This window comes from Eleutherodactylus coqui, chromosome 10 (assembly GCF_035609145.1).
Source record: "Eleutherodactylus coqui strain aEleCoq1 chromosome 10, aEleCoq1.hap1, whole genome shotgun sequence".
NCBI lineage: Eukaryota > Metazoa > Chordata > Amphibia > Anura > Eleutherodactylidae > Eleutherodactylus > Eleutherodactylus coqui.
The window spans coordinates 9,025,857-9,047,311 of record NC_089846.1 but is presented as its reverse complement, the minus strand read 5'-3'; the positions used below and the strand labels follow the sequence as shown (position 1 = coordinate 9,047,311).

Genomic DNA, 21,455 nt, shown 5'->3' with positions numbered 1-21,455 from the left:
GCCGTACCTGCGATTATCATGAATATCACATACTATGTCAAGGTAGGAACGCACAAAAGTGTCACCAAGGCCCTTGAGAAGCATGCGGTGGACAGGCACTGCCATGCTGCCGCAAGATGGGTAGCACCGTTTAAGGACGGGCATGAAAGTGTTGGACATGTGACTGGAGCCGGCAGGTCTGTGACGGCCACAGATGAATCTTACATTGCTTAGGTCCACCAGCAAAGGACATGCAAAGATGTAGCTGCAGATGAACATTTCATCCAAATCAGTGAATACGATTCTGACGGTACACCGGAAAATGCAAAAAGTCGCTTGCGGATGGGTTCCACACAACCTTTCCGAGACTCAAGCTTGGCATCAAGTCTCTGCGTCCATCTGAGTCGAGATGAAAGAGGAGAAGCTTTTCTGAGACGCATTATCACAATTGATGAGATGGACACGGAGCTTCCAGCCTGAGCTGAACGGCACAAAAGTAAGCGGAATTTTCACGGAGTCGAGAGAACATTGTGTTACGGGGCGGTATTTGTCTGACAGCTGCTCACAGCTTCCGGCTGGCAGAAGAAATATGAACGATACTATAGCGAGCGCTCATGACCTCTATCTTTGTATTATATACATTTTCTCGGACTTTGTTATACTGCAGATGTAGCGGGGTGTTGCCATTCATTCTTCCATGACCCTTGTATATGAATAAAGCCGCATTCACATCTGCCTCAGAGGCTTCATTTGATGCTTCCGGCGCAGATTCAGCAGAAACCGCCAACGAAGAAGCACAGCATGCTGCGGTACTTTGTTGGGCATCATGCAGTCGTACGGCTGGAAGCCACATGGACCCCCTTATAGTCAATGGGGTCTGTTCTGCACGGTTTGGTCCCGGCATTTTCTTTGTTCAGCTCCGAGGACAGTCAGAACGCAGGATGTAAATGTGAATGGGGCCTACAGCTTAAGTAGAAAGAGCGAAACTAATAAGCAGATACAGCATACACACGGCGCCAGCTACAGGAAGAGATAGAAACTGCAATGCAAATGCTACATAGCACAAGGTAGCGAAAGGAAACTTGTTGGGCCACGCCCACAGCGCAGATTTTCTGCAGTACCAAACCTACGATCTTACCGTGGAATCGGCACCGATCGCGCACTGCATTCGTGTTTTAAAAAACTCTAACCGATTTTAAGGACATCCACTCTGTAGCCTATACAGTGCAGATATAAAACTCACCTGTGTGCGCGTCACGTATCGACTCCGAATTCGAACGCAGATTTGCTCCGTTGCAAAAAGGCTCAATCTACGTGCATACCAGCTATAAATGCAGATAAGCAAGCTGGAACAATTCCTCTGCAGCGCCACCTACTGGATGACAGCATTCCTTCAAATTAATGTCAGACCCTTTAAACAAGTCTATGAAACAATGATTGGGAATGGAAAACCAAGGCAGACCCCATACACAGACAGCTGCTTCGGGGGTTTTGCCCCTCATTAGTGCGCAGTAGGTTTCTGGCTCGGCTAGTGAGAGGCCTGTGATGTGGGTTGGGATTCCCAATCATTGTTTTATAGACTTGTTTAAAGGGTCTGACATTGATTTGAAGGAATGCTGCCATCCAATAGGTGGCGCTGCAGAGGTATTGTTCCATCTTCCTTATTTGCATATATTTCCCAGAGGCGCATGCATGGCCTTATAAGTCTCCTCACTCACCTCTAGGTGTCTCCTTAAGGAGAGATGATACCGGCTGTAAAGTTAAGTGCAAATGCAGTTATGAATTTCGAAGCGGAATCAGTGTGGAAACGCCCGGCGCAAATCTCTGCATATGAATGTAATAACGGGGGGAATGGATTTTGATGCAAATACGCTGCAGTCCTGCGTGGATTTCACCTTTGCATTTCAGAGAGTGAAATCCGTACTGAAATCACACAGCACAAACTGACCACCACAGTTCCCACATCCAGTCCTTTTACTCAACTTGCCTATCTGTGAACCACAAATCCCAGCACATCACTCACTCACATAGCACTGACCCTCACAGCTCCATTTCTCACTCGGGCACAACGTTGATTTAATCCCCAATTCTGAGTAATTTCTATGAGGGGGGAAAAAAAAAAGTGAACTTTTTATTTAAATTAACAACTGGGGAAGTTTAGGACACGGCGTCGTCACATGGCAGGATGGCGAGATCCCTCATCTGAGATGCCAGGCAGTGAAGAACAAGAACGTTGAACACATTTATTTGCCCTCCTCTGAGGTGGCTCCTCTATGTACATGACTATCAGTCTCCAGATACTCGTCATGCAACAGCATAAAAAATATATAATAATACAACATATCACATGGCCCCTTCCCCCAAAACACTGATATTTACAGGAGCTGCTGCCCTCTGCTGGGGGTTCAGGGAAAATGTCCAACATAAACCAAAACTTCTTGGCAAAAGAGAAAAACAATAACGAAAACTTTGGGCTCCACATCCAGTCGTTTCTTCTTTTTCTACATCCAACATCTTATCTAAAGACCTCCGCAAGAACAGCAGCACAATATCCAACATGTTGACCCTTCCATGGACGTGTAAACGGATGGCACACAGTGTGGCGTTTGGCCTCGAGTTGATGGCAAATTAGCGCAAGACATGAGATGGCAGAAAGCAGGGCCAACCGTGTCATCGGTAACCATGACGAATGACCCCACCCTCCCCAATCAGTCTCTGTGATCTCCCTGCTATAGTCAGAGATCCCCTAGATTCAGTGTCCACCGGCAGCGTCGCCTGCTTTCCTTACTTTAGGTTTTCTCGTCTCTCTCTGTCTTTCGCCTCGTGATGTTACGGGGTTTGATTTTCAGGGAAAGCTCCCATAAAGCCTCTTCGGCCAGGTGGTCGCTGAAGTCGTTGAAGAAAGAGATGATGTCATCATTCCGGCGAATTTCATAATGACTGTAGGGGGGAGAGTCATAGAAAAATATGTTGTATTGAAGATAGTCAGTAGGTCACATGACCAAAGTTTGCAGTGTAGCCCTGCCGCTGTGTGGCCGGCACCATGAGCCCATTGACCCGAATGTAATGTGACGGCGCAGGGCTACACAGCAGTTTTTGGTCATGCAATCCCTGTTGTGGCCAAAAGTCGCCATGTAGCCCAGACCTAAAAGGGTTGTCCCACAAAATTTAGTTATCTCTGAACGCAGGCTTGGGAATATCTTGCTGGTCTGTGGGGGTCCGACCACTGCGACCCCTACCTATCCCGAGAATGGGGGTCCAGAGCGTCCAACAATGATTGCACACCAGCGCTTGCACTCCATCTCCAGCAGTCCCACTAAAGCGAATGGTGTGGCAGTAAACATCCGTGACCGCTACTGCATTGATTACGGGGCACTCCAGACCCATTTTAAGGATTGGTGGGGAACAGAGAATAACTTAAAGGGGTTGTCCCGCGCCGAAACGGGTTTTTTTTTTCTTCAACCCCCCCCCCCCTGTTCGGCGCGAGACAACCCCGATGCAGGGACTTAAAAAAAAAACCGCTCAGCGCTTACCTTAATCCCCGCGCTCCGGTGACTTCTATACTTACCGGCTGAAGATGGCCGCCGGGATCCTCTTCCTCCGTGTACCGCAGCTCTTCTGTGCGGTCCATTGCCGATTCCAGCCTCCTGATTGGCTGGAATCGGCACGTGACGGGGCGGAGCTACACGGAGTCGGCATTCTGCACGAGCGGCCCCATTGAAGACAGCAGAAGACCCGGACTGCGCAAGCGCGGCTAATTTGGCCATCGGAGGGCGAAAATTAGTCGGCTCCATGGAAACGAGGACGCCAGCAACGGAGCAGTTAAGTAAAAAACTTTTTATAACTTCTGTATGGCTCATAATTAATGCACAATGTACATTACAAAGTGCATTAATATGGCCATACAGAAGTGTATAGACCCACTTGCTGCCGCGGGACAACCCCTTTAAAGGCGTCATAGCAGAATTTGAAATAACTCACTATCCACATGAACGGTTTAAAGCAATAAAATGGTTACCGGGACTAAAACTACTCATGACCTATTCTCATAGGACATTAAAAGCCGATTGGAGGGGGCTGACGCACGTAATCCTTGCCGATCATCTGTTCGCCAGGCCTGCGAAGAGAGATGGAAGCACGCAGTGGTGTCCACATTGCAGCGGTCGGATTGGTAATGCATTGAATTTGATGGGAGCTGAAACTGCAAAACCAACCGGGACTGCTGCGCTGTGCACAGAGCCGTCTGCCTCCGGCTAGGTCTGCAGCGACGGTGCGCCTAGCAAACGGCTGATCATCAGAAGTCTGAGTGGCCGATCAACTATTGACGGACAGGTTATCAATAGCCAAGTACTGGAACATGAGTGGGTGTAAAACAATGATCCCATTCACTGGCAGCAAGCAGGGATCTTGGACACCACTGGAACATGGTATATTATAAACACAATTAAAAGAGAATCAGTCGTAACGTTTGAGCCCCATAATGTAGTTTATGGTGATCAAAGGTGAGGGAACAGGGAAGTTGCCAAACACATAGCGTGACTCACTGCAGCCGGCCGTGGGCATGCACGCTCCCATTCAGCTCTATGGCAGAGTGCAAGCACACAGCCGGCTGAGAAAGGTCACGCTGTGTGTATGTGGCAACTTCATGAAGACACAGCGCTGGAATGGAGCTTACAGTGAGAAGCAAACACGGCTCCCCCCCCCTCACCTTTAAGCACCATAAAGTAGTTTATGGGGCTAAACTTGAAGACAGGTTCCCCTTAAACTTTCTATTGCACGGCCATTAATATAGAAAAGCTTTATAGCTGTTTAAACGTGTTGTCCAGTGTTAGAAAACTACAGCACCACCCTTCTTAGTAGGAGTGTGTAGTATTGCAACCTCAATGGAGCTGAGCTGCAATACCACATACAACCTACGGACCAAGGTGGCACTGTGTTTGTAAGAAAGCAGCCATGTTTTTCTAACCCTGGCCAACTCCTACAAGGCATGCAATATGCAAGTGTCTATTCACATGTATTCACTGGGCAGCTTTTTTGGATGTGATGTTTGCTAACATACTGCTGACATTGCGGCTTTAACCCTTTAACCCATGACAGTCATATTCCAGGTCTCCCTTTGCTCAGTAGTGAAGTTCTATACACAGACTAGGTGTATAGGATGTGTAGGGATGAGGCAAATCCCCAATGATTCTGCACTTACACCTGCTGGAATCGTCTCATGCTGTCCAGGATGTTGAACTGCTGCCAGCGTTTGGAAAAGTTCACCTTCCCGTCAATGTGGTCTGGATTTCCCAGGTGTACGAAGGTGAGATCCTGTAAGATCAAACCCCTGAAACAGACAAAACAAAAAGTGACCTGAACAACCGTGTGCAGATACACAATGTCACGGGATCATGGACACCAACAACCAGCATGTGATATCTGCATGGACGCCTTTCATACGCTTACAGGTAGGGTATACACGGGGGCTCCACATCAGACAGCGCGGCCCGATAAGCCCGGAAGGAGGAGGAGCTGTCAATCAGAGTGCAGTATTCTGCAAGGCCCTGCAGGACAAAAGAGATGATTTAATACAGAAGTGTGTCAGACGTCACAACCAGCAGAGGAAGGAGCATTGCACGAGCCTCACCTCAGAGGTCTGCTTTTGCCACTCCAGACGGCGGATGGGCGCCGAGTCCAATGCGGACAGGATGGCAAGGTACGAGTTGAAGTTGTTGAGCTTCCTTAGATGCTGCAAAAAAAAAAACAACAAAAAAACAAAGATGAGATACTGAACGTTCTGCATCTTTAACCCCTTCACGTCCCAGGAAGTAGTTACATCCTGGGCATGCACTATTTTTATAGAGCAGGATAGAGCCAATCCCACTACATACAGGGCGGGTATTGGCTGTCTGACAGCTAATAATCGCCTGCAACAGCAGCCATCAGCGTTTGAGCTGATCACAGCTATTAACCCTTTAAATATCACTATCAATGCTAACAGCAGCATTTAAATATCCCAATCAGTGTTCGGGGGTGTTCGATCAGCTCCCAAGGGGCGGTTTATTTGCCATAGCTCCCAAGACTACCACAACTGATTGCCTATCAGACATGCCTGTGACACATCTTGATATACAGGTGCTCCCCGACTTGCGAACAGGTTCCGTTCCGGGAGCCCGTTCGCAAGTCCGTTTTGTTCGCAAGTCGAACAAATGGTTGTATGGAGGGGATCGCGGGTGGATCCCGCTCCATACAACGTCGGGAGCAGGCTGTTCTTACAGTGGGCACCCGGCGGCAGCAGTTCCGACGAGCCGCGCCGCTTGTCGGAACTGTTAACACTTTAAATACCGCTCTGACAGCGGTATTTAAAGTGTTAACAGTTCTGACGAGCGGCACGGCTCGTCGGAACTGCTGCCGCCGGGTGCCCGCTGTAGGAAACAGCCTGCTCCCGACGTTGAGGGGGCCCGTATAGCGTCCCACGATGAGATCGCGGGACGCTGTGCGGTTGCTAGGCAGCCGGGGACCTCCTGAAAGGCCCCAGGGCTGCCTATGCAGAGTGCCTATCAAGCGCACGGCTTGCTAGGCGCTCTGCATAGACAGCCTTAGGGCCTTTCAGAAGGCCCCCGGCTGCCCAGCAACCGCGATGTGACCGGACAGGCTTCTATCAGGCTTGATAGAAGCTTGTCCGGTCCCTGCACAGTACGATGTAATGCCATAGCATTACATCATACTGTGCAGAACAGATAGTTCGTATCTAGCGAAATTCGTAACTCGAATGTTCGCAAGTCGGGGACTATCTGTACTGCATTCTGACTGGCAGGCTAATACAATACCTGCAGTATACTGTATGAGTGACGAAACAATCACAAGTTCAAAAGACCCTATAGAGCCAAGAAAAAAAAATTTACGATAAAAAAAAAACGCAATAAAACATAAAATGTATTTAGTATCGCTGCGTCCCTAGAAGTCCAATCTATCAAAGTAACACATTTATTCTGCACGATGAACATCAGAAAAAAAAACAAAAAACAGAATTGGGCTTTTTTGGTCACGCTATCTCCAAGAAAACAAATGTTAAAAAAAAGTGATCAAAAAGTCATACGAGTTCAAAAACACGAGTACCAATAAAAACCACAAGACATCCGGCAAAAAACGAGCCCCCACACAACTATATCGGATTCGCAGTGTCGGCATAATCCTCACTGGCAGACACTTCAGGATCAAGAGAGTATAAAAAATCCTAAATATATCCCTGTCACGTCACCTAATAGCACCAGCATCTAGTTTATTGTGCTGTGGGGATGTGACAGGTTCCATTTAAGACCTCTGTTTGCCGTCAGTGAATGCAAAACATTTTGCTTAGATCCAGAGGTTGAAATCCAACCTGATACTTCTCATAGCTGAGGGTTTGTTTCAACTGTATCTGGTCTAGACAAGAGTTGGGTGTAGAGGAAGGGTTATTAAACATCTAGGTTGGGGATTTATGGGGGACTATGCATTAGTCCACTCCAGAGTCTGGCTAACAATTACACCCACCCCCCTCCCTCCATGCAAAGCATTCCAGGTTCCCTTCCGATGTCATGTGATCACTGACCTAATCATCCAATACTCACTTTCATAATTTTGATGAATTTTAGAAGCAGTCTTTCGCGATCCTGCGCCTTCTCCTGCAGCATGATGATGGATCGCACCCTGGGAAGGATGAGGTGGTATGATAATTAGCATCTTTCATTACACGTCTGCGCAGCGGTCGCCCCTCCACATTACCGCCCCCACACTCTCTTACCAATAGGACATGTTGTTGAAATGCTCTGTGAACTGGGTCAGATTTGGACTCTTCTCCTCATTTTGTTCTTTCGCCCAAAGCAGAACCTCAGGAATCTGTAATGGGTAAGAGGTTGGGATGCATCACCAGGAGTGGCGACTAGAGGCGAATTGTAGACCATCATTGCCTCTGTTCTTACCTCAATTTTGTAAAAGAGTTCAGCGTCCAGAAGGGTCAGCTGCTCCGCGATTTCATGACTGTGGAAGTCGTGCAGCGTTCCTGGTCTGGAATAAGGGAGAAGGACGTACAAGACTTAAGTCAGTGAGGATCAGTTACACTGAAAGCGCTGAAGACCCCTAATGGTAGCAGTGTGTGCCTCTACACGACTACAGTTGTGAGGGTCTATTCACACACGGTGCACAAATTGTGGATTTTTACTGAGATTTAGCAAGAAAAAAAATTAAAAAGCGATTTGACGACACTATATGAATAGACGTTAACAGAAATAAGTTCTCGATGCACTGCCTTTCTGCTGAGTTTTCACCAAACAGAAGTGCAGTGTAAAGTATGGAGGAACAGAGCAGCTATTTCTGAATAGCTTATACTCCAATGTAGTTAAAAGGACCCTCCAGGACAAAATCTGTTCACGGACCAGCATGTGTGGTTTACATTACTTGATACGGTCCTTTCTCTTCGTTCTGCCACCGATCTGCCTGTTCTTGTTGTCTCTCCACGGTGTTCCTACATGACTGCTGCAATCACCCAATATCTCTGAAAGATTTCGTTCATGGATTGGAGGGATTTTCCAGGCAAAATACGACAATAGTTGATGAGCTGGGGTTTACCGCTCAAACCCCGGCCGATCAGCTGATCGGGTGCCCGCTGCCAATGCCACAATATACAGAGGTTGGAGCAGAAGCTGCTGCTGCTCCGACCCCTGTATAGTGGCCGGCGCAGCTCTCATTGAAATCAATGACAACTGTGCTTGCAGTTATAAGCACTGGCCACTCTGCAGGGGGTCGGAGCAGTGACTTCCACCGTGACCCCTGACAGTGGGCACCTGATCAGTTGATCAGCATGGGTTCCGAGCAGTAGACCACAGCCGGTCAACTATTAATGACGTATCCATTAGGATACGTAGGTCATCAATAGTATTTTGCCTAAAAATCCCTTTAAGCACGGTGTCTTAAAGGGAGTCTGTCATCTCGTACATGCTGTCCAAACTGCAAGCAACTTCTAACAGAGCAGGGAGCGCTGCGCAGATTGATAAAAGTTTAGAGGGAACGATTAAGCATAACTTGTATTTTATTTATTTAACCCTTGCTTAGGGTGCAGTCACACGGGCGTATTGTAGATTTGGTTGTATAAATGCGCTGCGCAAAAACCAAATGTATATGCAATTGCGTGCATTCTTACTTAGCATATTTTCGCGCCCTGTATACTTAATACAGTATCCGCACAAAGATATGACATACCGTGAAAACGTTAACGTGCCCGAAATCAGATGTAAAAAACATGCAAATATGAATGAAACGATTGAAAGTAAGAGGTCATATTCCTGGGAATTACGTGCACAATGGAAGCGTTGCAAACATACGCTTGTGTGAATGAGCCCTTATTCTGAGCTGAACAGTCCAGCGGGCGGTCCTAACAGTGATTCACAGCTATCCCAGCATGTACAGTCATACAAAGATAGCTGTCAATCACTTGTAGGACCGCCCACTGGACTCTTCCGCGGAGAATAAGCAGAGGCTCAAATGAAATTAAGATACAAGTGAACTGAATCTTTTCCATAAAACTATATATTAATTTGCTCAGCTGCTCCTGCTCTATAACATGATGCCTTCAGTATGGATAGCATGATTGACATGACAGATTACCTTTAACAGATCCAAACTGCAGTGTAAAGCATGGCTAGGACAGAGAAGTAATTTGATTCTCTGATGAGACACTAGGTGGATTTTATACTATTTCACACTTCAGCAGACAATGTAGAGGCAAGAGCATGTGGCAACCGCTATTCTATAGCCCAATAATAAACAATCCACCGGGTTAGAGTCGTCCGTATAAGCTGCTATAAGTGCAATATGTGGAGTGCAAGCTTCAGCGGGGTGACGCTCATACCTTGCAGCCACCCCTCGAGCAGCAAGTGGCCTCATGGCGGAGTTGCAATGGCTTTGCACTCTCTTGTTGTCCACTTTCTCCAGGATATTCTTCCGCAGCACACGGGCCAAGCTGAGCTCCCCTTTACACACCAACCGGAACACCAGCTCCATCAGCAGTTTCAGGATTTCATCTGTGAGCTCCACCAGGCTGGAGAAGGTGGTAGAAAATACCCTTAATACATGTGCCATGGGCATTTCTGCATCTACTATACATGGTGGAGGATGCAGTACAGAGAAGAGATGAAGTTTGCAGACCGCATCGCCACAATGCACTTTGCTGAAGGGCTGATGAAGCACACCAACTAAAACATGGCCACAAATATGCTACAAGACATATGGAAGAAGCACAAAAACGTGTTGCGTCTTCCATCCTGCCTGTGAGGGAGAATTCATGCTTGGATGTTGGCACTTACCACAGCTCGTCCACCACTCTCACCAGCACGAAGAAAGTGTTCTTGCTCACTCGCTGCTTGAACGTGTCCTGGAAGTGACAGAATCTCTCATATGTGGACAATGGTTAAAGAAATAATTGACTGTGACTGACAAGAGAATAGGACCCCGGTATGTTAGGAGTTGTAGACTCTTAAGACCCGGAGACCTTTTATTCATAAATGGAGCCTGACAAATCTCAGTAACTTATAATGAGGCCCGTCCGGTGTCCAGTATATGAAAGCAGCCATATTGTGTGTGCTGGGATAGAGAGACTGGAAAGGATATCTATACTGGAGTTTCTGAATCAGCTCCTCTGGTGAGATGAACGTCCGGTAGGTGGTCAGGAAGGCCTCACAGTACAGAACCAGATCTGTGGGGAAGAGCAGGACAATCCTCAATATAACTAGTAGAAACAGGGGTACACATGCTGTTAGTGAACCCCAACATAAAGAGCTGAACTCACTATTCTGCTGGTGGAGTCACTGTGTACATACATTACTTATCCCGTACTGATCCTGAGTTACATCCAGTATTATACTCCAGAGCTGCACTCACTATTCTGCTGGTGGAGTCACTGTGCACATACATTACTTATCCTGTACTGATCCTGAGGTACATTCTGTATTTTACCCCAGAGCTGCACTCACTATTCTGCTGGTGGAGTCACTGTGTACATACATTACTTATCCTGTACTGATCCCGAGTTACATCCTGTATTATACTCCAGAGCTGCACTCACTATTCTGCTGGTGGAGTCACTGTGTACACACATTACTTATCCTGTACGGATCCTGAGTTACATCCTGTATTATACTGCAGAGCTGCACTCACTATTCTGCTGGTGGAGTCACTGTGTATATACATTACTTATCCTGTACCGATCCCGAGTTACATCCTGTATTATACTCCAGAGCTGCACTCACTGTTCTGCTGCTGGTGGAGTCACTGTGTACATACATTACTTATCTTGTACTGATCCTGAGTTACATCCTGTATTATACTCCAGAGCTACACCCACTATTCTGCTGGTGGAGTCCTTGTGTACATACATATCCTGTACTACTCGTGAGTTACATCCTGTATTATACTCCAGAGCTGCACTCACTATTCTGCTGGTGGAGTCACTGTATACATACATTACTTATCCTGTACTGATCCTGAGTTACATCCTGTATTATACTGCAGAGCTGCACTCACTATTCTGCTGGTGGAGTCACTGTATACATACATTACTTATCCTGTACTGATCCTGAGTTACATCCTGTATTATACTCCAGAGCTGCACCCACTATTCTGCTGGTGGAGTCACTGTGTATATACATATCCTGTACTGCTCCTGAGTTACATCCTGTATTATACTCCAGAGCTGCACTCACTATTCTGCTGGTGGAGTCACTGTGTATATACATTACTTATCCGGTACTGCTCCTGAGTTACATCCTGTATTATACCCCAGAGCTGCACTCACTATTCTGGTGGAGTCACTGTGTACATACATTACTTATCCTGTACTGATCCTGAGTTACATCCTGTATTATACTCCAGAGCTGCACTCACTATTCTGGTGGAGTCACTGTGTACATACATTACTTATCCGGTACTGATCCTGAGTTACATCCTGTATTATACCCCAGAGCTGCACTCACTATTCTGCTGGTGGGGTCACTGTGTACATCACATTACTTATCCTGTACTGATCCTGAGTAACATCCTGTATTATACTCCAGAGCTGCACTCACTATTCTGTTGGTGGAGTCACTGTGTACATATATTATTTATCCTGTACTGATCCATACAATATACTACAGAGCTGGGTTCACTGTTCTGCTGGTTACTGGAAATGGTCAGCAAACTTGTGGACTTCACTCACCTTTGCGGTCTGTTTCTGTGGCATGGACAAGCAGGATGTCCCCAGAGCCACCCCTCACATCTGGGCCATCATCACCCTGTAGAAAGAGGATATTGCGCAGTGTAACTAGTGTCTAGACCGCCTGCGCTCCACCTCAGCTATGACGACACTTTTACCTCTTGTTTCAGAGTCAGCCGGGCCATGATCTCATTGTGATCGACCAGAGAAAGTTCATCCGTTTCCTCATTTTCTTCTGCCTCCTGCTCCTCTTCATCAACTCCTTCTGTGGAATTTGGTGGCCTGGCATAAAAGAAAATCAATTTTTTTCCAAGATCTCTGCTTGCTGTTAGTGAATGCGGACATTCTGTGTTTAAATCCAGAGGCTAAAAAGAAGGATTGTGATTGAATGCTTCACACAGCTGAGGGTTTGGATGCAATTATATCCATTCCAGACACTTCATGGACCTTAGATTGATACAATGTATCATTGCAGATACAGGTGAACAAGCAGGACATGGGAGAGACTTGTGCTGCTTGTGTGGCGTCTCTGAGGTTTCTATCATTTGGGTTCAAGGGGTTGTACAAGAGTACCAGTCATTGCCTATCCACAGGACATGGGATAACTTGCTGATTGGTGGGGGTCTCACGGATGAAAGCCCCGCCACTCTCGAGAACGGGACTCCCGTGTCCTGCTATGTCCGCCACTGTGGGGGTAGTGTCTCCACCCACAACGACGCCATTGTGAATAGCGGAACATGTGCAGTCAGCGGTCCATTCATTTCAAATGGGGCTGATGGAAATAGCTGAGCGGCACCCTCTCAGTATCTCCACAGTCCCAGTGAAAGGAGTGCTAGTGTGACCAACGCTCCATACTGCAGGGGGTGCAGCAGCCCCACAGCGAAGACGATGGGGGGACGTACAACACCTGCTCTCCACATCGGCACGGTCTCAGTGATGGGGCCCCACTGATCAGCACGCTATCCCCTATTCTCTGGATAGGAGCCAACTTGTAAATTGTGGTCCAAGCCCTTTAAGATTCCTTGTACGCAGTCTATACTTGACATGGCGCTCACTGTTGTGGTACTGTCACACCTCCTCCGTGCGTCAGCGCAGACAATAGCAGAAGGGAGAAGGTGCCGGGAGATAGAAGGCAGATAACACGTTGTTGGCGTTTCTTTGATGTTCTTACAATGCTTCCTCGGCCGCCTTACTATCCGCACGTTCTCATTAAGGAGACATAATTAGGATGTCGCAGTGCCTAATAACTGTAATTATATCAGTCGCTGCTCTGAATGGCGCTCATGAGGGCTCTGAGAGGACGGCACTGTCATAGCTGCTCATGAAGTGACTGGGGATTGGTCGACTAAAGCTTCTACACCCATGTAAACAGCAATATGTACCATCCCCCACTTTGAGGCAAAAAAAAAAATAATATATTTTCCTTTAATTCCTTAGTGATGCGACCTATTTTGGACCGCAGAACAGAACCCCCCCTTTTTTTTTCGGTGGTGGGGAAAGGGGGGTGGGGTGTCCATCTTCACTTTTCAAGAGCCATAACTTTATAATTGTTCTGTTGACATGACCATATGAGGCCTTGTAGTTTTTTGCGTGGCGATCTGTAGTTTTTATTGTTATAATTTTGGGGTACATATGGCTTTTTTGATTAAAAAAGGCATTTTGGCTCCTTTTTCATAGCACTTGCCATGTAGAATACAATGTTTGTTCCATTTACTGTACGGGGTGTTATGGATGTCACAATACCATACGTGTTTTGTTTTTTCTTTTCAAGCAAAAAGAGGGGGAGTGCACAGACTGTTTTTTTAAGCATATTTTTGTCTTATATTTTTTTACATTTTTATGTCCCTGTAGGGACGCGAACCTTTGACACATTGATCGCTCCGACAATACACTGCAGTACTTGTGTACTGCAATGCATTATCGCTAATCATACCAATCTCAGGTCATGGCAGATTCAGACGTCATTGTCTGGCATCCGGTCACCATGACAACCCACCTGCGCTCCGCGATTACATGGCAGAGGGCCGATTTCCTTACAGAGGGAGTGTTGTTTCTGCAACATTAACAAAAGTAAGGCTGGGTTCACACAGGGCGGATGTGTTGCGGTTTTGCTGCGGTTTTTCCGCAAAACCGCTTCAAAAGGTTATTTTTGTCTTGCGGATTTTCCGCGCGGAAAATCTGCAAACTTTTTTACTTTTGCAGCGTATTTTGGTGCGGATTTTGCTGCGTCCATAGAGGTCTATGGACAAAAAAGCGCTGCGGAAAAGTCAAAAGAATTGACATGCTGCGTCTTGAAAAATCGCGCCGCAGCTGCATTTCCGCACTGCGGCAGTGTGGAAAAAAAATCCGCCCTGTGAGAACAGCTTTTTGCCTAAACACATTTGTGCTGCATTGCACTGCAAACGCAGCGGTTTTGTCGCAGTGTGGATATGCAACGGCAAACCGCAGCAAATCCGCCCTGTGTGAACCCAGGCTAAAAGTTCTGCAACTTCCTAAAATAAGGTTTCTGATTTTATGCAAGTTCGGACTGCTGCAGGTACCTTTCGGTGGTCTCTTGGCTCTCGCTGCCTGGCACGCAGGGCGATGAGGCTCTTTGGTGTCCGTCTCCAAGCAAAGGCGATTCCTGCAGAAGAGCAACATGTCTGTGAGATACGGGAGTCATGTAAGGAGCTGAACTCCTGCCTACAGATAGGAAGATCTGCATGGACTCTGCTCTAAGTCATCAGCAATGATCCAGTCATTATGTTTATGTACTGCTATCCTCATCGGTACTACTATACTTGTGGGACGATCACACCTAAGGCTACGCATTCCCTGAATTGGTCTACAAGCTGGCTGGTGATTATAGACCGGTCCGCCAATAGACTGTAGGCGGACATCAATAGCTTGGGGGGGGGGGGGGGTCAAGGAGATCAATGACCACTTGGGTCTCTCCTGGTGCTGCAGAACTACAACTCTCAGCATTCCCTGAAAGGGGGTTGCAGTTCTGCAACAGCTGGGTCGTCACACATTAGAGGTCACTGCAGCAATTACAATGCTTCCCACCCGCCACTGTATATATGCTAGCTGCTGGTAGGGGACGTTGCCGGCACTCAGAAGATTTATGGATCAGCCCTGCCCTCCAAAATAAAAAATACACCAATATACAAACATGCCAGACTGTTGTATAAGATGGAGCACCAAGTCACTAGCAGCGGTGAGTAGGGACAGAACTACACACACAAGCCACAATCACAATTCACAAGCGGCGGCGGATGATGGGAGCCGGACACAAAAGCCACAACCGATCAGGTGAAGATGCAAGAAAGGCCTGGTTACCTAGCACTCAGGTCTGCAGTAATTGCTGGAGCGCTCATCTTCTGCAGCTTCACACCCCTGTAAAGAAGTGCAGTTTGACCCGCAGGCCAGTCCCCTTTAACCTTTAGGGCTGAACAGCTTCATAAAAGCCGCTGGCAAAAGGATAACCCCCATATGGACCTCCGAGCGATGGAAGGATTATGGGCGGTCAAGTGGAGGGGGTCTCATAATGCCCCCATTGGGTCACTCACAAGGATGGTACTGAGGCACAAGGTGCTATTTGTGTACCTCATCGGGGTTAATACACGAGTCCTCCAAGCGGCAGGGTCAATTCTTGAAGCAGCAATCGACTTAAGGATGAAATTAACGGTCTTAAGATAATTGCCTGCAGCTGGAGCTATAGATGATTAGTATTCGCAGCAAGGAGCCCATTATTAGCTGGGGGATGGGGGGCATCTATCACCCGAGGTGTCCCTGCAGGGAGATGCTCATCGTCTTAGGCCACCTGCATAGGGCAAGAGCGAGTTGCATCTAAGAATCTATGGCGCGACTAGCATCACACAGACACTTGGTCTACGTGCGAGACACGCCGCACACTATATGTCCCAATGTCAGGCGAGACGCATACGAAAATGGGACATTCAGTGAGCTTTCAAACTTTGACCATCGGTCCGAGTAAAGAGGATAAAAAAAATAATCACTCATGTGACTAAACCCATGCCAATCAACGGGTTCATTTTCTCTGTGCGGTTTGTCTGTGTCGGACCCGAACAGAACTTGTGCAATATTAATAGGCCATGTGAACACGGCCTTACGAAATGTCCTGCCTGGAGTGAAGGACGCTCATACCGCGGGACACAATGGGGCTTATTTACTAATACGGTCTAAGAGGGAGGGGATTTGCACATGTGGGTTCTTTCAGGGAGATGGACGTAACCTGCAGGTGAAAACCGATCATCGATTTCAATGTGTTTATTCACGTGAAGAATTTTTCTTTTACGGTGATGTTACGGGGCAAAAAATAAAGATACATTTTAAAAAACTTGATGCAATTTTTATTTTGTACTGTTTTTTTTTTTTTGTAAAACAGATCAGCCAAAAAAAATAAATATATAAAAATTGCATGTTTACAAGTACAATGTCAAACTGATCTCGCGCTCGCCTGTGTGAATCCAGCCTTAGGGCTCCTGTCCACGGGCGTAGCGTGATCCTGTGGCAGATCGCCGCCGCGGGAGCCACCACTGGGAGCGGGGGAGTGCTGACAGCTGTCCGCGCTGAGTTTATCTGACAGCGGAGAATTGCGGCAATTCGCAGCATGCTGCGATTTAAATCCCATAAGCGGGGAATTGCTATGATTCTCTGCTCGTGGATAGCGGGGCTGCGCTTTCCAAAGTAAGTCTATGGAAAGCGTTCACTGCGTTCCCCGTGGCCAGATTATCGCCGCGGGGAAAGCAGTGAAAATTTGTGCGTGGATAGGAGGCCTTAGACCGCGCTCAATTACGAGTAGACGGTAACTCTGAATGATAAATCTGTGGTCTTTTAAGACTATCTAGTCCAAGTTTATACCACACTTTAGCTGCCTTCACTTATGCTAAAAACTGGGCCACAATTTGATGCAATTTGTGACGTACTTTAGGCCACGCCCACTTCTTACAACACGCCCTTTAGTCGGACATAGAGATTTGCCAGAAAACTGCCAAATTCTACGTATTAAATAAGCCTCGATGTATCTGGGGGCAACACAACATAAACCGCATTCACCACTTGGAACGCTTCTACATCTGTGCTGCGCGGTGAGCTGGGTGGACGTCATACATGGAGAATCAGTGGGATCATCTACAATGAATGACGCTGGGGGTCTTCCAGTAAACGGACTTCTGGGGGTCGGGAGAGTTTACCGTCACAAGGGAGGAGGCTGAAACACCGTCCAAGGTTTAGTCACACATCACAGTTTTGGAAAACTGCTGCAAAACCCGATTTAAACAAAGCCGTATTTTCTTGCTCTTACGCTAAAATCTGAAGGCTTCAGCTTTGGACTGACAGAATCCGATGACATCACGTTAGGGTGGAGAACCGGGGTGGATCCAGATCATCTGCATCAGTGACGCCCCAGGCTGAGCCTCTCCAGCTGCTGCAAAACTACAACCCCAGCATGTCCTGAGCGCCTCCGGCTGCTGGGGGTTGTAGTTGTGCCTCATGATGCATGTCCTTATTAAGGTCAGGCAGAATGTAGACATTGATGGAGATGGGGGATGTGGATCATATAACCGTGGCGGCTGCGTTGCACCTCGACACAAGGGAGTGACTGAGAATTATACACCGGCTGACCACTTTATTAGAGACCACCATCTAGAGCCGAAGAAATTTGCTGTGGCGAAGAGTCCACTAGATGATGAAACTGTTCTGCAGGAATACGGCCCCTACGGACAGGAAGCTTCATGTAGTTGCCGCAGATTAGATGGCGGCGCTGACATGTTCCAACTGGCTGACAGGAAGGGGTCACCGATTCATGCTGCTTGTGCCAAATTCTGATCCTTTCCATCAGCACGATGCAGCAGTGATCTGGATCCATCTGACACGGAGAGGTTTTTCCGCTACTCAGTGATACAAGTTTTCCACTTTTTGGAGTCTTGACTTTCCATTTCTCTTACACACAATGGCGCTGGAACTGGTTGTCAGTTGTGATATCCCATCCGTGCTAAGGAACTGCGGTTGGCGGTGAGCCCCCGGCTAGTCCAGCCCCGATGACCCGGCCTCGTTGGAAGTCGCTCAGATCACTGGATTTTCTCATCTAATGTGGATTCACACTGAAACTGATCCACGGAAAGCTTGCCACGTGATTTTATGTCGCACTCCGGGGTCACGGGGAGAATCTCCTTACAAAGAGGCGCAAATTGTGAACATGCCGGGGACTCTAATAAAGGCCTGGGGACTCTAATAAAGAGAGCACTCAGTGCATAAAAGTGGTTTAACGTTACTAGTTGTGCCCTTGCCTTTATGAGGTTTATTGGACAGCACATAGATCGCTACGGCCCCCGGCATTTGCCATGGCCACATCATTGTTATATATTGCGCTGCACCGTGACTTCCTATAGGTCGGGCCATGAGGTTATTGCGCCACTAAAAATATAAAAACTTTCTAAAACAAATCAAACAGATGCGTTAATACCACAATGGTGTAAGTTCTGCATGTAGGAAGTTACAGGTATCGTCGTGCACAAAAATGTTAATTTTAGTAAGTGCATGGTGGTGTAATAACGCTGGAGTCAGAGGTTAGTGTCTGGGTAAGGTTGGAGGGGCTCATGCGGTGCATTGGTCTGGCACAGCAGGGAGGTCAGAGGGGCATGCGTTGCAAAGATACTGAGCATGCGGCGGGCTGGGTTTGACTTTTAATCCCCCCTGTGCCCGTTCTCACTGAGACTTTTACTTACACCATCAGAGGGAAGGGGGTCTCCGTTGCTTTGCCCAGAGGAATACAGGTTGACGTATTCCCCATCTCCCGGCTCCTCATTTGCATTTTCATTCTATGGTGGGAAGAGGGAATGTTTGCCGGTTGTCTCTATTTTATATGTTTGTTGAGTGCGGGAGTTCAAAAAAAATGACATTGCACCAAAAAAGACTAAGAAAGGTCAAATGCACCAAAACTCCACCCTTTTAAACCTCCATAAGAAGTGAAGTGACTCTAAACTGTCTATATCCTGTATTGTACTCCAGAGCTGCACTCACTATTCTGCTGGTGGAGTCACTGTATACATACATTACTTATCCTGTACTGATCCTGAGTTACATCCTGTATTGTATTCCAGAGCTGCACTCACTATTCTGCTGGTGGAGTCACTGTATACATACATTACTGATCCTGAGTTACATCCTGTATTATACTCCAGAGCTGCCCTCACTATTCTGCTGGTGGAGTCACTGTGTACATACATTACTTATCCTGTACCGATGCTGTGTTACATCATATATTATACTCCAGAGCTGCACTCACTATTCTGCTGGTGGAGTCACTGTGTACATACATTACTTATCCTGTACTGCTCCTGAGTTACATCCTGTATTATACTGCAGAGCTGCACTCACTATTCTGCTGGTGGAGTCACTGTGTACATACGTTACTTATCCTGTACTGACCCTGAGTTACATCCTGTATTATACCCCAGAGCTGCACTCACTATTCTGCTGGTGGGTCACTGTGTACATACATTACTTATCCTGTACTGATCCTGAGTTATATCCTGTATTATACTCCAGAGCTGCACTCACTATTCTGCTGGTGGAGTCACTGTGTACATACATTACTTATCCATTACTGATCCTGAGTTACATCCTGTATTATCCTCCAGAGCTGCACTCACTATTCTGCTGGTGGAGTCACTGTGTACATACATTACTTATCCATTACTGATCCTGAGTTACATCCTGTATTATCCTCCAGAGCTGCACTCACTATTCTGCTGGTGGAGTCACTGTGTACATACATTACTATATCCTGTATTATACTCCAGAGCTGTCAGTAAACACTCCGCTAACAGCTTAAGGCCCATTTAAACAGGATGAATGTTAAGCAAACGATGCCAGACACTCGTCCTGGTGTGTCCTCGCTCTCACCCACCTCTATTGATTTAACATAGAGGCCGTTCAGTACTGAACGGCCGCTATTTACACTGAGCGATCAGCTCATCGTCCATGCAGCATATGGCGTTGGATGATGAGCTGATCACTCAATGTAAATAGCAGCCGGTCAGTACTGAACGGCCTCTATGTTAAGTGAATGGAGAGGGGTAGGGGAGAGCGAGGAGAGAAATCTCCTGCAGCCTCTGAGAGCGAGCCAGCTCTACTAGCTGCGGTGCAGCAGCACAAGAGCGAGGACACACAGGGACGAGTGTCGGGCATTGTTTGCCTGACAGTCGTCCTGTCTAAATGGACCTTTAGCTGAGCTCTTATGCAGCAGGGGGTCAGTTTCCCAAATCAGATGACTGCACTATAGTCGGTGTTAGAGGACTCAACTTTCTAAGATTTGCCTAAGAATGCAGTTTAATCACCGTACAGAGGAGAGACCTTCACTACGCCAAGGGCCGAGTCTTCACAGTAAGCTGCCCTCCCGACCACGGCAGGCAAAGTGACAACAGCTCAGCGCACAGTTTAGGGCATTTGTCATTTCTATAGTGAACTTCCCCTTTAATTAGTGTAACATGGAGCGTCTGCATCGCACCAACATAATACACCGCAGCCCAGAGTCAGAGAATAAATCACAACTAAAACCAGGAATACGGGAACAGTATTACGGTAAATTATAACAGCGCCAGACTTTATGATTAGGCTCATGAATATTCGTCTTTCTTAACCGAGCGCCAGATGAGAGAAAAAGCCACTTGATCTCACTTGGTAAAAAGAAGCCAGCAATTACTGACGCATTTTGAGCCCCACTAGCCATTCACTGTAGTAGTGCGGCTCCAAATGCGGAAGCGTAATGGTGATTTGACTGAATATACCGGTTTCTACTCTTCTGGATTTGTTCCCTGGTCATCGGTATCTACAATACTCCCTTGGGGTCTACAACCCGGCATTGACCCGACCTCGGGAGGACAATGCTGACAGACCCGGCAAATGATTTTGCAGATGGTAGTTATATGAGAGCAATGAGCAGGCTGAGCACAGACAGAGCATGGAGAGGTGGTGGAAGCGGCGGAGGCCGTACAGCACAGGGGTGATGACAGAAGCAGGTTTGCCATTCATAAATGCCCCCCCATACACACAAACGCATCTGGCCGAGCCCCCTCCCATTCTCACCGCTGATGTCTGCAGAGAGCTGGAGAAAGGAGGCTCAAAAGGCAGGCAGGCAGGAGGGGTCCCGCAGGAGCTGCCACCCTGAGAGGAGGGTAAGGGAGGGCAGAGAGGGGCTGGAGGAGGGGGCACCGAGTCTGGGAGGGCCGGGGAGAAGCGGGAAGAGTAAAAGATGGCAGGATTC

General features: G+C 47.4%; 1 protein-coding gene across 4 annotated transcripts in view; it reads right to left on the bottom strand.

The window, feature by feature from the left end:
• Positions 1–2,208: 2,208 nt before the first annotated feature.
• The window catches only part of RAPGEF1 (Rap guanine nucleotide exchange factor 1), a 62,463-nt gene continuing 43,216 nt past the window's right edge, over positions 2,209–21,455 (bottom strand). For 2 of the 4 annotated variants that reach the window (XM_066580186.1, XM_066580188.1), the window contains 14 exons: positions 18,916–19,008; positions 14,728–14,810; positions 12,346–12,469; positions 12,191–12,266; positions 10,606–10,690; positions 10,302–10,394; positions 9,848–10,036; positions 7,923–8,007; positions 7,745–7,839; positions 7,572–7,650; positions 5,609–5,710; positions 5,428–5,525; positions 5,180–5,308; positions 2,209–2,919 (listed from right to left, as the gene is read on the bottom strand). In XM_066580186.1, the coding sequence (XP_066436283.1) occupies positions 2,769–2,919; positions 5,180–5,308; positions 5,428–5,525; positions 5,609–5,710; positions 7,572–7,650; positions 7,745–7,839; positions 7,923–8,007; positions 9,848–10,036; positions 10,302–10,394; positions 10,606–10,690; positions 12,191–12,266; positions 12,346–12,469; positions 14,728–14,810; positions 18,916–19,008 (1,482 nt within the window). In that variant the 3' untranslated portion in view covers positions 2,209–2,768. The remainder of the gene's footprint in view (positions 2,920–5,179; positions 5,309–5,427; positions 5,526–5,608; positions 5,711–7,571; positions 7,651–7,744; positions 7,840–7,922; positions 8,008–9,847; positions 10,037–10,301; positions 10,395–10,605; positions 10,691–12,190; positions 12,267–12,345; positions 12,470–14,727; positions 14,811–18,915; positions 19,009–21,455) is intronic. The other 2 variants (XM_066580187.1, XM_066580189.1) reach the window with 1 other exon arrangement.